The sequence below is a fragment of the Phaethon lepturus genome, unplaced genomic scaffold, assembly GCF_000687285.1.
Source record: "Phaethon lepturus isolate BGI_N335 unplaced genomic scaffold, ASM68728v1 scaffold5253, whole genome shotgun sequence".
In the NCBI taxonomy this organism is placed as follows: Eukaryota; Metazoa; Chordata; class Aves; order Phaethontiformes; family Phaethontidae; genus Phaethon; species Phaethon lepturus.
This window is the reverse complement of record NW_010526885.1, coordinates 2,415-16,677: the sequence shown is the minus strand read 5'-3', so window position 1 is coordinate 16,677 and position 14,263 is coordinate 2,415. Positions and strand designations below refer to the sequence as shown.

Genomic DNA, 14,263 nt, shown 5'->3' with positions numbered 1-14,263 from the left:
AGCCTCTTAAGAAAATTCGGTTCTGTCGCTGTTTTGCTTTGCTGTTGTCGCATGTCACGCATGAATGAAAATGCTGCATTCTCCGGGGAGCGGTAAAGCTTCTGTGTAGGTTGTTTATTTCCTTAATCCCTCCTTCTTCGTGATTTCCAATGTCAGATATAAAATGGAAAGCCTGTAAATACAGTGATTATCATACTGATTATCACCTGCATCAGGGAACGCCCTGGCTGGCCGCTGTAACCCTAGCAGTCTCCGCGTGTTACAGCCACTTAGATTTTAACCTGACTACTTTATTAGGGACGTGAGGCTCAGTATGAGGTGCCCTAGGGCTGCACAGATGGGGTCTGCTTGTTTCCTGTTCTCACTGTTATTGCGAACGGATACTAAAAGGTTCTCATCGCTTTTATCTGGTTAATTTACTTTGAACTGTCCCTGGCGTTCAGGGCCTGCCTCACGTTTCTCACCATTTTGCAAATGCCAAACTGTAATGTCCAAACGTGTGTTTTGAGCTTTATTATCTTTTTTACTGGAAGGGCCTTAATTCTTAAAGGGGTGTAATTCTTAGAGAGGCTGATTCTTAGGGGCTTATAGGAGACCTATAGATGCAGACCTGACTGAAAGAAGCTGCTCAGGAGTTTCTCTGAGGTTTGGTTGATGGGAAAGAGGAAAATTAAGATCAGTGCTGTTCTTTGGCACGTTCAGACACCCTTAGATTAGTGGTCAACTGCAGGAAAATCTATGGTTGTATGCTAGCTACCATTATTCATGTAGCCAGGCAGCAGACCGGGCTAAAAGATGACGCTCTAACAAGAAAATCTGAAGACGAGATACTTTTTAACAAATGTGCAATCATTTATCCTTTCTTGTGGAAGGGCCAGGTCTTTCAAACCACATGTGCTATGCATGGGTGCCCCAGTACAGAAAATTAAGATGAATTCTCTCAAAGTCTCCCACATAAGGAAACACTACTTAACTAGAGTAGTTTTTATTTCACAGATGTGAGAATATACTGGTGTCCAGTTTCCTGGCCAAACAATAGTTTAACACAGATGTTAATGTCCTGCTGCATTGGGACATTAAAGAAATCCCCTTAGGACAGATCAGTGTAACTTCTGATTTCAATTGCATGACCAAAAACCTGAGGTTAAAGAAGTAATTTGGCTACAGTGTGTAATTTTTATTCCATTTTCTTATTCTCTGCGCCCTTATAACTCCCTTCTTTTCTTTTCTTTTCTTTTTTTTTCCCCTGTGTCTCGGTCCTATTTGAGGCTTTCTTGATTGTGTTGCAGTTCATTGTAAGTGCATCACTTCAGAGCAGAAGCTTGCAGGCTCCTTTTTTCATATGAGCATAGGCTTTGTTAATCACATGCTGGTTTAGGAAAACACTGCATGATATCTTTGAACCCTACACTCCTTCTTGACAGCCAGGCTAGCAAATGTCATTGACTGTGTGATGTACAAGAAGGAATTCAATTGTAAGTAAATTGTCAAAGTGGCTAACCTTGCCCGCACCCAATTGTCAGGACCATGATTCAGTTTTTCTGTCAACATCAGCTAAGGCTAACCCGGTCAGCCTTATGTTTCTGCAGTGAAGCAGCCTGAGGAGTTGTGCTTTTCAGCTTATCACATTTTATTAACCTCAACTTACTGTTGTTATAATCAATTGTACCCACTTCAAATTCTTGTATTGCCCCCAATTGCCAGATCATATAGGTCCACGAGTATGTATTTTCTGCAGCACTAAAAGCCGTCATAGGGACACTGGACTTAAATGGGTTGGTACGGTAGTTAATTTTGCTTAGTTGGATCAACTCACCATTTTGGCTCAAGACTTACCCCTCTATGAATATCACTTGGTAAAGATAATCTGGAAGAATGCAAGTAAAACCATAAAGACTTCGGGGGTTTTCTGCAATATTTGCAATGTTAAGGTAGAAAGTGAGTAAGGGAAAAAACATTGCTGTTGAATTCTATCTCCTTGCTTTTATTTAAAAACAGATTTTAATTGCTCCAATTAATATAAATAAGAAATGAGGACATTCTGATACCCTGATGTTTCCTCTGTTCTTTCAGGAAAAGAACATAGTTAAATTGCCTAAAGCAGTGATTAAGACATCAGAGTATTTTAAAACGCTCATCTGATTCCATCACACGGGTTTGAACACATTTTGTGATCCTATTTTTTTAATGCAACGTAGGCGATAAATGATTTTTTTAAATGGCTTGATAACCTGTATCCCATGAAGTGCCATACCTAAATGGAGAGAGGATACAATTCCAATTAAAAATATGTCTGAAGGATGTTTGTCTGGATTTGAAGTAGTGGTTTCCTAGTCAAAGTCCTATCTCCAGAAGTAACTTTCCTTGCCTGGAAAAAACGTATTGTACCTTCTTTATTTGAACTTGTGAAGTGTGTTGACATTGTACTGTTGTTGAGCTTGAGGGAAGGAGGGGGAAGCTTTTGGTGCGACTATCAGAATTGAACAACTGTATAAGGGTATATTGAGATAATGGTGTAAAAGGAAAACTGGCTGAATGAGTTTCAAAATGTGTTATTTCTTCATTATCTAGCACTTTATAATTAACTGTTCTTTTTTTATTATTTCAGGAAGCTGCCACTTTTGCTAGAGAGCAAGGCTTTGAGGTGAGTTAACCCACAATTGCACACTAAACAGATCCTAAAGGTTTTTTTTCTTGCTGATAATGAAGTTCTTTTGGACAATGATTGATGTGCTATTATACTCTCCAAGCCTCGCAGCGGTTGCCATGGAAACTTGGCAGTCGTCATGGTTTCTTTGTTCTGCCAGCTCAGTGTTATGACGCACTCTGCTAGGTCTGCACCCAACATCGCCTACAGATGTTATTTATTGAATTTTGAAAAGCCTCTTGGGAAGCCGAGAGGTTGGGCACGGTTTCAAGCTGCCTCTGCAGATATGGGACCTGTCAGTTTGTTCAGTTAAAAAGCTACCTCATTAGCTGCATTACGCTCCGTAAGGATTCACTGCTAAAGCAGTGGTGAAGCAAGACTAAATAGTGAAATACAACACCGCTTAAATAACTTAAACCCTGCCATATGTGGATTATCATTATGCAAATGAATTGTAGAAAGGTTGTATATAAAATTGTTAGGTACTGATTAATGTAAACCATGCTTCTACAAACAGCTTCTTTTAGAAGGGGTAGTGTGGAATTTGTGTTTCAAAACATATTCGAGTTGGTGTTTTCCATCTGTGCTCTAAAAATGTATGATCCTCTACTTTCTTGAAGTAAACACCGTTGGTTTTACAGTGATTTTCAGAGCTGTCGATTTAATTTTCTTGAGGTATTTATTTGAATAGTATCTCCCACTGGCTAAATTCAGATAACTTAATCTGGAGAGCTATCAGCTAGTGGTCTCTAATGCTGAATTCAAATAGGCAGGTTTTAAATACTATAATTAATGTGACAACGGTTGTGCTAATTTTGCAGATAGTAAGTGATCTTACTGAAAGCTAAATTGCAGAACTGAACACACATACATCCTCTTACATGTTTTTTCACGGGAATAAGACCCACCTTAATTGATTTGTTTGCAGTGTGAAAGAATAGAGAGGAGTTTGACTGCTCAACACCCATTTTGCATAAATAATAGAAGCCGCGCAATTCAAACCGCACCGCTTTAAGAACATGCCACTTTTGTGTGTGGATGGTTGCATATAAAAAAGAGGGAAAGACTGACGGCTTTTGTTCTACAATTAGATTTCTTTAGAACCATACACCAGCAGGTACATCTATGCCATCAGCGTTTTAGATATTAAAACTGTGGGCTGTCCCATTTCATTTTATGTTTCCCAAATTCGTATGGCTGCTTTGTAGAAATCAAGACTTTTTATCACTGTCAAGTTTCATTTGTATAATCTGTATTGTTAGCATAAAAATACACTTTGAGTTTATTCTATCAAATGAATGAATTTCACAGATGCCTCCAAATATAATATGAAGCATAACAAGTTATTGGTACCCTCTGGTAGCTAGACAATAAAAAAAGAAAGGAAGTAGTGTATTAAGTCTACCCATTCTATATTTTTATTGCCCCCTTGAGCTAAAGACTTTGAATGTGCCTGGTTTAAATTCAGTTCTAGTGACAAACTGCTTTTGCTGGTGTCTGCTAACTACCATCATATTAACCTTTCCATTAGTGCTTGCTTAGAGATTCTAGCACAGTCCCTTCTGAACATCCTAAATCTGCCACATTTGATTACAGCATATCAGGAAAGTGCACAATGATTATGATCTTCTCTCTTATTACCCCCTTGCTTGGCAACAACTCACATGTCAAGTTTACTGACACAAATGTGTAAAACTTGATAAGTGTCCACAGTCTTGTTTTCCCATTGTGCTGTGGAGGCAAAAGAAAAAAAAAAACACAAAATGCACTACTAATAAAGTATCTTAGGAAAAACTTAAAGAGTCTCAATTAGCTTTTCAATTAAATACAAGAAAAATTTCCATTAACTCTCAAAAGCTTGTAAAACTGATTCTGCAATTTATATTAAGAATAGAGCACTGATGAAACACAGAATAGTAAAGGACTAGAGTGACCAGAACAAAAATCAAGAGGATATTTATCATAGAAGTGGTAGCTGAATTTGATTTGCAGCCTGGAATTTGATTTTTTTAACAAAAATAATCCAAAATCTTTTAAGATGGAGAATCAGTTGTGACTAGCTTTTTTCTTTGTCTTTTTTTTAATTGTCTCCTTTTCTACCTTCCAGTAATTTCAACAGTTTATGTGGACTAAATGCATCTTTTAAATACAGATTGAGTTAAGTATATCTGAAACAATTTTTGAAAAATAAAAAGTACAATCAAGTCAACTTCAGGAGAAAATACACCTTTCCTGAAGTAATAAAATCTTGCCGTATGTGGGAGAAAACATTTCCATGACACAAATTTGTTTTTTCTTTGTAAGAGAAACCATGTTCAAAGGAATTATTATTTTTATGCTTCGCCTTACCAAGAGTTAGTTTTCCATTGTACTTTGCTGAAACCCAAGGTATTTTTGTAAAATCAATCACGATATTTGAAGAACATTATTTCATTCATTTTATCTCTTGACCACACTTACCTGTAATAATCAAAAGTAGAACATTACTTCTGATGCAGTCTTTTCCTGGAGTGCTTTCTTTTTTGTGAATTTCGTGTTCTATGACATTTTAAAACTATTAAATAAACAGTAAAGTGCCTCATCCCAACTGTACATTGCAGTCATCTCAGTAATACATTATAATAGTCACAATTTTTATCCCAGGGAAGCTCTTGGACTTGCTTTCCCTTGAAGTGGTAGAATGGGTATCAGGATGTTTGTAATATGTTTGAAATAACAAAATTGCCAGGACAAAGTTTTATGAGGTTTTGTTTTTACAAAATGGTAACTTGCCGTTTATTCTGCGTAGGAATTAGGAAAACATAATCCTACTTTAACATAAAACTTAGGGTTCAATTCTGTCTGTCAACCCAAGAAGTAAATTGAAGTGAATGGAACGGTATGTATCTAAGGGGATAGTAGCAGCTGCCATGCAAAATAATTTTTCCTGTTAAGGGGCAGAGGTCTCCTCCTAACTATGTATCGGTTGGGGAGCCAAATTAGCGAGTTTTGGTACCCTGGATCAAATTCAGGTCTTCGAGTTAATGAGGTACACTGCACAGGCCCACTGTTTTCAGTGGATTTATGTCTGTTTAGGTCAGGGCTGTGGTAGTCCCAGCTATCGTGTATCTGTTCAGAGGCAAAGATCAGAAGACACAGTTTGACTAGCGGTTTTAATTGTATGCATTTTTTCACATACCGCTATCCGGTCCCAGGATATCTGGTGTACTTTCTTTACATGCATATTGCTTGCTGCAGTGAATGCCACATGCAAGGTTTTTCAGGTGCAGCGTCCATAGGCAAGTCATGCTTTTTTGAGATTTATATGTCAGCTTTGTTAAATCAGATTCAAGTGTATAACGGGATATGTGTGAGTATCCTGTGAATTTGGGACACGTTGTAGAGACTTCAGGACCACGAACCAGTACAGTCTGACCATTCAGCCATGATACTGGTTGTATAAGAAAGTCTCGAGAAGTGTGCAAATATGAGTCAGTGCAAAACAAATATTATTCATTTCTGCTGTTTGAAAATATTATATATATTCTGAACAGAAATAGGAGATAGCAACATTTCATGATGTTTGACTGACAAAGACAGGAGGGGCATAGTATCTCTGCAGTTTTAAGCTGAAATATTCACGTATTATAAAATGTCACAGTTGTACCTTCAACAGACCACATAATGGTAAGGTGGAGATAGAGTGTGGAAAAGCTAAAGCCTCCTCAACACTGAGATTGCAGCTCTTCCACTATGTAAGCTCTATTTTATTCTCTTCCTTTGAAAAATTTTAGTATAGAAAATGATTTTGGCTAAAAATGGCCAAGTTAATTCTCACAGAAGATACTATTCAGTTACTTTTAAAGTCTGCACAATCGGACACAAGTCTCCAAAGCACTCTTGTTTTGAAATTTCTGCTTTTTAAAAAATTATCTTTTTTCCCCTAAATACCTTCCTTCTACTGTTACATGCTTATTATATACTACTTCTTCCTGAAAACATATGTGCTTTTTACTTTCTTTCGCTATCTACTTTATTTCATCCTTTACCACCATTCTTCACTAATCTTTTTTTCCTCAGGGTCTTCTTTTCCTCATATAAGTTCATCTTTATTCTTCCTTAAACTGAAGAAATTATCTCTTGATCGTGCCATTTTTTCCTATTATAAATTCCTCATTTTCCTTTTAAAATTTAAAGTGCATGTAAATACATTGCACAAGTATCTTCAAGCTCCTTGATTTCAGTTCCCGCTTTGCTCCCCTGTAAATGTGCTTAATGAAGTCACTAGCAGCCACTTCCTACTTAGCAAAAACTAAGCACCTCTCTCCTGTTTCCTTTGATCTCCATGATGCTGAATTGCATTTTCTAGTTCACGGATCTCTTGATTATCAAGACCTGAAATAGTTCAGAATTTAGGTGAACCTTCAGAAACCTACATGTTACCAAGCTGGATGACTGTAATTTTCCGTCCATCGCCTATTCACCAACGTGTGGCACCAGCTGACACCTGCTATTCACAAATCTTGTAAAAAGACATTTCAAAACAGAAGAACAGCAATTTTAATTTTTCTCTTTGGCATCTTTAAGGGACTCCTTAAAGTCTTTTTGAGAATTAGGGGTAAGATGGCCCCTGCTCACTGTCCTCAGTCCACAGAGAGGGGTTCAACATTCTTCTCTTTCTTCTCTGGTACATTGCCTTCTAAAAGCTGTATTAACAGTCTAAGCAGGAGGAAGGAAGAAATAACACAAATGAGAGTGTAGTATATGGAAATTAAAAGTCTGAGAATTTAAAAAAGAGGTAAAGAGATCAAGAAGTAAGGGGAAATTACTTTTGTGTTTGGCAAATGTGTATAAATCAATGAGCACACTGACCACCAGAGTTGGGGGAGAAATCAAAGGAAGGCTAAGAGTATTGCAAAAGAGCTAGATAATTTTCACATAAATAGATACTGGTAAATATATAGCCCAGGCATATCCTCTGTCCATAATAAAGGTGAAGTGCTTGAAGATCAACAAGATTTTCAAAAATCAGCAAGCAACCTGGACTGAATGGTGTGCAGATTATAGTTCTTAAAGTGTTTAACTGACCTGCTGATGAAAAATAATCAACCTCTTGTTAAAATCATCAGCTGCAGTCAAAGTGGCACATACCGTACCTGAGTTTCAAAATAACACTATATGTTGATTTTGGAAGATAAAAATCAATTTATTAATAATATAAATTAATTGTAACAACTCTGGTGAATGGCTTGAAGCCTCTCTGGACAGCTTTATAAATGAACTCTATTCATTATGTGACTGTGTTAAAAAATTAGTTGGGATTCATAACGAACAGGACACAAAACAATGCAGACAGTATTGTTACGTTTTCATGTATTCAACGCTAGTCCCTCATCAAATCAGCTATGTTTCACTGTGTTGCTTGTATGCTAGAGCAAATGGGGGGAAGAAAAGTATGGTGCTATTTAACAGAGATATGAATAAAGTGGGACATGGTAAGTAGCACAGAGCATAATTATAGTCTTTCTTACTTTTCCTAATGTTAAAAAAGAAAAAAAAGTATAAATAATGGCAAGAAATAGGTTTACATATACCAAAGTTAATTTATATAACTTACTGACTTGAGAGAAATCTGAGAACAAAAGCTTCCCACATAGCATTATAAAAGGATTTGATGCTTATACAAATAACAGGAATACCTATCTTTAGATTAGATTGAAAACTAAGTAAATTAGAAATTGAAATCCTTGTGTCTCAGATCAGAGGGCAACTATGAGAATAGGAAGGATAATATTCTAATGACAGGGTGTGCTGTTTGGATGGATGAGGGTTTTGGCTCAGTATGGCAGTTTCTCTGTTCCTAGCTGCATGCGCCGTGGTGTGCGGACGCAGTCCCTTCAAAGCAAAGATCCCTGAAATTTTTGCAGCTTAGCCTTACTTCAGAAAATCGGGGGTGTTCTGTGCCCCACTGAATATAGGCTTCACCCTTGGCTTCTGTGCATCTCAATTATGGAACCAGCTAGTGAGCACAGAGCATATTCACCTGGGCTCCCCACTCCAAGGTGCTGCAGCGTACAGTCAGTTTACTTGCTGAGATAGTTGCTGTAGGGAGGTTAGAGAAACAGTATTTGTAATCCTGCGGAAACCAGAGGGATTATAGTGCTATAAAACCTGGCTAAATTGGGTGAAAATCAGGCTCAGACTTTATCCAAAGTATTCTTTCACCAATTTTATTTTTAATTTTATGATAGGTAAAGGTAGAATCCAGTCAGCAGCAAAGCAAGCCACTAATTACTCGTTAGGAAATGCTCTGTAATTCCTTTGTTAGCTTTGCAGTTTTGCAGCAATTGGAATAGGTGAACTGTCATTATCAAGATTAAAAACAATGGTCTCATAGTACTACATAAATCCTTAGGAGAATGAAGTATTCCTCCTTTTAAAAATCTTCCTCTGCTGACAATAAAGTCTATTTTATACCTAGCCATAAGAAAATAAATCTTTGATCTGCTAGTAAAGTTCTAATCTTTCACCAAGCTAGTATGCTGGTAACAAGAATTTTCTTTCTATTAATAGACTGAAGACATTAAAGAGATAGCCCGGAAGACACAAGCCCTGCCGAAGGTGAACACTAAAAGGCAACGAATCGTAGTCTTTACCCAGGGGAAAGATGACACTGTAATGGCTACAGGTATATTTTTCAAATCTGTGTTGTCGCTCACAGTAAATATTCTAGTTAATCAATTAGAAGTTGTGGTTTTACAAATTATAACTGTTAAATGGTAGTCAGAGCATTTGCCTTTTGATGCTAGTCCGTGTTTCTCATCTGTTATGCTTTTAATTGTTTTAAGATTCTTAATTTGAGAAGTTAATATTTCACAGGAGTGCCTGAGAATTTAGTTCTGAACATCTTAAGTTCTTTTTTTATAACATAGATCTAAAATATTGATCCAGTTGGTTTTACTCAGATTTTTATGACTTGAGATTTTATCTGTGTAGCCATCTTTGCTGCAAACAAGAACACGCTATGCCTGCTGAGAACAGCTGTGCAACAGTATAGTATATTTAAACATTTGTGGAGAGGAGGAAGTGAAATCCAGTACTAAGTGAATTTCCAGGCTTTTTTGCTTTGAGCAGAAAGTCTCACTTGAGCTTTTCTCAGCCGTCTGCTCTTCTATTCTCAAAGGAGTATGTGGGAAAAAGGTGTTCTACCAGGGATACAAGTAGTTTGTGCTGTCTAAGTTGATGATGTACGATGCACAGATTTAAGCATTATAAACATGACTGCCTACCTTTTGACAGTCTCTTTAATTCTGTCCACCTATGCTTCTAGACTAAATAAAGCTATTAAAAACATGTGCTGTGGCAAGCCATTTTAGTCATTCATTCCTTCACAAGGTAAGTCAAGGCTGAATTCCTCCTTTGGAAATCAAGTGAAGTTGAGGAAGCTTTGCACCTGAGGGACCGGTGCTTACTCATACGATATTTGCCTCAAAATCAGAATTGGCTTCAGACTGTGGCTGCAGGGCTAGGTACTAAGTAGGTATGTCACTGCTATATAGATCATTCTTAGCAGCAGTTTGAATGATTTCTCCAATAGTTTGCTTCTTCCTCTATTTTGTTAGCTACAAACTGGTTTAAAGGAAATAGGAAGCAGTCATTGGGAGCTGGGTATGTGTATCTCGCTGAATAATGAGGGAAGTGTTGCTTCCAGGAAGTTACTGCATTATATGGATGGCCCACATGGAGGCACTCCACTTGAGTATTGTACAGTTGGCTGAAAAATAGCAGTATCAAAATGTTTTTATATACGAGCAAGTAGTAACAGTAGTAAACCTAAATCTTAGATGTAACCCTCCTGTTCTTTTATTTAATTTTCACTGTGTACTTATTTTATTCTTCAAACTAGAGTTGTTAACAAATCCATTAATCCCTTCTTTGATATTTTTACAACTGGGAGCTTATTTGAGGACTGACACTTGCTAATCTTAGCTGTTTGTTCGCTATGAAATGAACTTAAATTAGAGAATGCACTTTATATGCATGATAAATGCAAGATGGATAGAGAGTGTATGCAATGGTGTCAGCTACAAAAGCAAACATGATAAATGTTAAGGCAGTTTTGAGCCGTGGGATAAGCTATTCAGTGCACAAGCATAGCTGAATCTCTTTGCTATGTTGTTATTCATGGCAGCCAAATAAATGTCAATAATAAAAGAGAATTAAAGATTTTCATTTCCCAGAGGCAGTCCTCTAATACAGCTTGATCTTTCATTTCATTTGTAATTCGTTCTCATGTCAGGATGCAATCATTCGCCAGGCTCTGTGTGTCATGTTAAGTCATTTAATAATGATTAAGAACATAAAAATGTTTGGCCTGTGGGGCAATTCTCAAAAGAGATACCAATTTGTTATTGTTTTCCCCCTTTTTCCTTCCTTTGGTGTAGATCATCTTTTTCCCACCTCCTCACATTAAAATAATAATGAAAGAAGGAAAATGTGTCCCTTAATTTAGCATATGATGATACCACAGATTGGCATAGACTATTGCTAATACACTTATTTCAACACTAATTAGGTCTAGTTGTGCTTTGAAACTTGCAGTGAAAAGTGTAAAAAGTTTCTAAATGATCTCTGGAAGAACTGCTGCATTTAGGAGTAGTTACCAGTATAAAATTAATTTCCTTTCTCTAAGAAGAATAGAGGTTTTTTTAAAAAGCAGGCTGTGTGTAGTTGTTTATCCTGCCTTTATGGTCTATATAACAATATATATGAGAATATATAACAATATATATTACAGTATAAATATAACAATATAACATATATAACATATAAATAGAACAATATAAAATAGAAATACAACAATATAACATATCTAACAATATATATGAGAATATATAACAATAATTCTCAGTAAGTTTGTGCCTAGATTAAAATAGTATTTGCAAAGTCAGATATAGATTTGGACATGCTTGTCACTACCTTCTGCTTTATATTTTGTCCATAATGAGAACATGTTTATTAGTTGAAAGATGTTTCTGTCAGTAGTGACACAAGCAGAAGGGATCAGTATCCGGGCAAAGGACTCTATTCTTCCTTTCTTTCCTTCTACTGCTGCCTTTAACCATCCTTTATCATCTGTTGGGAGTATCACATATTCCAGTGGTCTCTGTTTATGTCCTCTGAAAGAGCACAGGATGGAGCTGGAGCTTACAGGTGTGAGAGTAAAACCTCCAAGGTGAATTTGGCCTTTGTGGTTTTTCTACCTTTTTTTTTGCCTCCACCTCTTGTCCATTTTCCCCACAGAAGGTCTTTGCTGTCTGTCAGCAACACGGACTGTCCAGCAGTGAGCCTTCGGAGTAGAATTGAATGGCTTGGACTGGGCTGCGCGCTGTGGCAAGACACAGCCGGATGGCCACCCCTGCTTCTTTCCCTTCCCCTTGCCCATGCCAGACAAGATGAGAAAGGAAACATGGAGGGCCTAAGAGCATCCTTAACAGCACTCCGTTTCCTCTGTCAGACAAAGGCTCTGTGTACTGTCGAGGACAAGACAGCCGTGGGGCTAAGTTGAGAGGGGCTGGGTTACGAGAGGAGGAGTGCACCTCTTCGGTGAGTTACATGTAGGTTGAATGGGGGATCAGGTAATGGAAATAATGAGGGGATACACTTTGATACAGCTCTGGCTGGAATGAGAGGAAATAAGATGGGTTAAAGGGGTTCCTGCAGGTTGCCAGCTCATTCATGAAAGGGCACAGAATTATTTGTGATGGAAATTAGATGGGGAATTTCTTGGGTTTTTTTGATGGGATGAGGAAGACCAAGTACAGCTCATCACTACACGTGGAGAGGACTGTGGTGACAGTCGTTGATTCCTGGATACTCCAGAGAATGGAAGTAAGACAGATAAAACATCTACTTCCTACAGCAGTCTGGCCCAGCCATAATGCAAAGATGTTCAGTCAGCTTATGAATTGCTGCAGTTTGCACAACATTGTTTTAATGCCACCAAAAACACTGGTGGCTCACCTCAAATAGACCACGGGTTGCAGACACTCAGGCACAGATTGGCAAGCAGCTTAGAAGTCCATGCAGCTGGAGCAGATCATAAAAACGGTGAGAAGCAATAACTGCATCAGCAGTCCTGATCTAAGCCGTTCTCATTTGTCAGTCCACTTTCCTTGGCTGTCTGAATTATTTGTGTTTTCAGAGGAAAATTTTCTATCTCTTTATCATGGAGTACATTGGGTCTTTCTACTGTCTGTTCATATCTCCTCCATCACAGTACTCCAGCCCCAAGGCCCATTTTCTCTCCCCTTCCTTCCTGTTCTCTGTCAGTAGGAATAATTGCAAGGAAGAGGCAAGCTCAAATTCAAGTTGAGTGTGATCAGTGTGTTTTATAGGGAAGGAAAGGAGTGTTTAGGATTGGCACACAGGAGCTGTGGCAGATGACATGTTGATTAAATTAACTATCAGCTTCTAATAAGACTCCACAGAGCATGTGCAAATGATCGTTGTCTGAAGTTTTCCTCTTCACGTCATAGAATCATAGGATGGTTTGGGTTGGAGGGGACCTGTAGAGGTCATTTAGTCCAACCCCCCTGCAATGAACAGGGACATCTTCAACTCACTGAGGTTGCTCAAAGCCCCGTCCAGCCTGACCTTGAATGTTTCCAGGGATGGGGCATCTACAACCTCCCTGGGTGACCTGAGGTGCATTTTTCTATGATGTCAATTTTTTAATCTTTTTACTGAAGAACTTGGAGGCATTGGATCTTCTCAGAGACCTTAAGAATTAGCATTGACAAAAACTTTCTGATTTTCTCTAGCATCAGTCCCCAACATGACTGAATTTTGATAAAACTCTCTTGAAAAAAAGTAGCCTGTGAGAGATGCCTGTGATGAAACCTTTCAGTACAGAGGATTATGGTTTAGAAAAGGTACCGGTAACTGGTAACTGAAAATAGGATCTGTGGACGTGCTTACCAGAAAAGTTTATCTGAGGAAGAGTATTGGGTTAATTCCTTGTGTGGACGCTCCTTGTCCATACTGGGAATTACTTGGCTATCAAGACTCTGGCCCCACTACCACAGCCTTGTTCCGTCGTATGTCTCTTCCCATGCCTGAGATTCTGAATTTGATTTCGGGTTCCTGAGCTTATGGGATACATTCATTTCATGTTTCAACACTTCTTTCTGTAACCACAAAAAATACATATGCAGGGAAAGTGGGGAGAGTTAATGAACACATGCAATCTCCTGATTAAAGCAGCTGGAGCTTTTAAGAAACACACCAAAAAACACAAGCTCTGGCAAGTACATATATGTCATATCTACATGTGCGCTATAACATTTGTCAGAATCAAACGCTGTGAAAGCTATCCCTTTTACAGAGTTGCTCATAACATTTTTAAACAAATTACTTTTAGTCAGATACATTTTATGACTAGTCTTGGCCCAGAGGGAAGTCTTTGGAAAGTCTGAGCAAAATCAGTTCAGCAATGGAAAAACATGCTTTTATGTTGAAATATTTGCATAATTCAAAAACAGCTGAAGCTACAAACTTTAAACTTGGCTTGTTTTATAGCTTTAATAGAGGAAAGAAAAACAATCCAAATTTAAAGAAAATCATTTCAGCATTTTT

At 37.8% G+C, this 14,263-nt stretch overlaps 1 protein-coding gene across 1 annotated transcript in view; it reads left to right on the top strand.

The window, feature by feature from the left end:
- The window catches only part of ADK (adenosine kinase), a gene marked incomplete at its 3' end in the record, with an annotated part of 125,056 nt that extends 112,824 nt beyond the window's left edge, over positions 1-12,232 (top strand). Inside the window, exons 5-7 of the mRNA XM_010283198.1 lie at positions 2,609-2,644; positions 9,200-9,314; positions 12,144-12,232. Of these exons, the coding sequence (XP_010281500.1) occupies positions 2,609-2,644; positions 9,200-9,314; positions 12,144-12,232 (240 nt within the window). The remainder of the gene's footprint in view (positions 1-2,608; positions 2,645-9,199; positions 9,315-12,143) is intronic.
- Positions 12,233-14,263: the final 2,031 nt, after the last annotated feature.